The sequence below is a fragment of the Uranotaenia lowii genome, chromosome 1, assembly GCF_029784155.1.
Source record: "Uranotaenia lowii strain MFRU-FL chromosome 1, ASM2978415v1, whole genome shotgun sequence".
Lineage (NCBI taxonomy): Eukaryota > Metazoa > Arthropoda > Insecta > Diptera > Culicidae > Uranotaenia > Uranotaenia lowii.
Window position 1 is genome coordinate 130,775,505 of NC_073691.1, and position 2,829 is coordinate 130,778,333.

Consider the following 2,829-nt stretch of genomic DNA (forward strand, 5'->3'; position numbering starts at 1 on the left):
ATCGAAATAATCTTTCTAATATTTTTGAAGTTGTGAAACAAAATTTGAACGCCGCTGATGTTTATCGTTGAAATCTTTCTTTTCATTTGTTCGATTTTTACTTCTTTAAAAGTTTTTTTGTGAGAAATGCCTGCATTTTGTTCGGATTTGTCAGATTATTGCCCAGTTTTTGTGTTAAAAGTTTTGAAATCCAATGCGCACTTTTTGAAAGGTTTTCGGGTAAAAATGGTCGGATTTGTCCGGCCCGGTTACGTTCTGGGAAAGAAAATCTGGAAAGCGTATTTTAATGTCATTCGAAATCAATGTTCAGACCCTGCTTGTTTTTGGCACGACAGTGAAGTAAAATCACCAACATTTTCCGCTTTTACAGGATCAATATAGTTTTGACAAACACCATAAATGTGTTTTTACGTTCTTTTATGTTGATAAAACATAAAAACAATAGCCAAAGTAGTAACAATTTTATAAAATGACAAAAATTATAAGTAAGTCGAGAAAACCACATTCAATTTTGACGCCAAAAATTGTTAGGCGTACTGCCAAAATCAAAAGGGGTCTGTTGTTTTTAAGATTTTCCCTTTCGGGAGTATTTGAGGGTCAAGCAATCAAACCTTGTTCGTGGCAGCCCTAAATCATATCTGATTGAACTGGAATTTAGTTTTATTTTGTGCCTTTCGTTTGATGATAGTGTTTTAAAACTCAATAATGAATTCTTTTTTTTCCAAATGTCCTGTTGTCCTCAAATATTTTATAATAGTAAAAAAAATTGAAATAAATTTCTAATATGAATTTTGAACTAACAGTTCAGCAAAAAAAATTTTGGATACAATCTGATAACCGGTTTTTTCTGATTTCAAAACTGAGGATCTTATGTTCATTCCAGCGTTTTTAATTTAAGAACTAAAATTACAGGACATAAGATTTTTTAGAAAAATTATTCGATACCGTAAACAAAGATTTCAGGTACTGGATTCTTGTCCGCTTAAGGCGGTGACAAGATCTCCAAACGCACTTCTCAGATGAAGATAGTAGCAATACTGTAGATTTCGCTCTACGTCGGTATTCTCCACAAAGGTGGTAATCTCGTGCACAAAGTTCAAGGTCGTCTTTTATTCCAAAAAAAATCTATACAACTGTGCCAGTCTTGCAACAAAAGAACCGATCAATAGATGGCGTATAAAAGCAAGCGACTGTTGGTGATCCACATTAGTTAAATCTAGTGATCTACGAAGTGCACAACGACTACCGATTCAAAGATGGCACCAAGAGCGAGTGGCAAGGTCGAGAAGAAGACGGGCAAAGCGCAGAAAAGCACCGTCGTTGTGGCAGCCAAGGGAGAAAAGAAAGCCCGGAAGGCCCGTCGTCGAGAGACCTACTCCACCCATCTTTACAAGGTTCTGAAGCAGGTCCATCCGGACACCGGAGTGTCTTCGCGGGCCATGAGCATCATGAACAGCTTCGTGAACGACATCTTCGAACGGATCGCTGCCGAAGCGTCTCGATTGTCCAAGTACAACCGGCGTTCAACGATTACGTCCCGCGAGATTCAGACAGCCGTTCGATTGCTGCTGCCGGGTGAGCTGGCCAAGCATGCCGTATCCGAGGGTACCAAGGCTGTCACCAAGTACACCACCTCCAAGTAGAGAGGGCCGGTAGCACTTTCCGAGCTACAGATTGCTGTTGTTTCCAACCGCAGTCAGGCGATTCTGACTTTTCAAAAACAAACGGCCCTTCTAAGGGCCAAATAATCGATTAGAAAGAGTTTTCTCGAATTCCAACTGCTTTTTCTTCGAAAGATGGGTATTGCTAAAAGGAAACGAAATAAGAGAATGCAAAATAAACAGCACAAAATCCTTGATTACGAGATCGAAATTCTAATTTTCAGATCCGAAAACATCAAAAAATTTTGGCTTAAAAATGTGTGTAAAACTTTGAATTCTTCAGACTAAAAAAATATGTTTAAACTGTTCTTAGTACGCGTAATCCTTCAAATCCTATCGAGAAGCAAGGGCATTTTTTCATTCATTCCTATAGGGCAGTGGTCAGCAACATGAGGCTCGCGAGCTGCATGCAGCTCTTTTGATGTAAAGCTGCGGCTCCTTAGCTCACTGCACATAAATCCATTATTTTTTGAAACCTTAGGAGAGAATAAGCATACTTGATCCCTGGGGATCCTTGATTCCTCAGCTGTATCTCGAAAATGGAATGTCCTGCATAGAACAAATGTTCCAGAAAAAATTGCCAAATAGAACAAAACAACAAACCTGTAATCTTTAAAAATTAAAAAAAAAATTTTTTTTTTAATTATTGCACATTGTTTGAAAAATCTAACAAAATGTGACTTGAGGATCTTTTATTATCATTTAAAAATGTTTCCCACACGAAAAAATTATAATAAAATTATTTATTCCAATGTGTCAATCGTTAGAACGTAATAGTAAACTCTTATTTTTTTAGAAAAAAAGGTTTTCCGAAATTTGTCTTATGAGGTCACATGATCCCTCAAGGCCAAAAAATATATTTTTCTTCTGAATGGATGTTTGTCATTGCTAAGTACGAAACTATTAATATTTATCCAATGACTAATATTTATACAAAAATTTCCTGATAAAAAAGGACTCGAAAAAGTGCTTTAATCTGAAAATTATAAAATTGCGCCTTTAAGTATGCAATGAATATAGGATAGTGAACAAACTTTTGGATTTTTGTTCGTCTGACACTTATGAACTGTGAAATTAAAACTTATATGGTTTAAAACGTCTGTGGGATTTTTATCTTTAGATTTTGCATGATTTCAGCCAAAACTAAGGGCACCCTGATTACAAGATC

At 36.4% G+C, this 2,829-nt stretch overlaps 1 protein-coding gene across 1 annotated transcript; it reads left to right on the forward strand.

Moving 5' to 3' along the window:
- The first annotated feature begins 1,221 nt into the window (after positions 1–1,221).
- On the forward strand, positions 1,222–1,738 carry LOC129740704 (histone H2B-like). Its single transcript, XM_055732471.1, has one exon. The coding sequence runs from the start codon at positions 1,257–1,259 to the stop codon at positions 1,641–1,643; it is 387 nt and encodes a 128-aa protein (XP_055588446.1). The 5' UTR covers positions 1,222–1,256; the 3' UTR covers positions 1,644–1,738.
- The last annotated feature ends 1,091 nt before the right edge of the window (positions 1,739–2,829 follow it).

Coding starts and splice junctions, on each gene's coding strand:
- LOC129740704 (XM_055732471.1), top strand. CDS start 1,257: ATGGCACCAAGAGCGAGTGGCAAGGTCGAGAAGAAGACGGGCAAAGCG.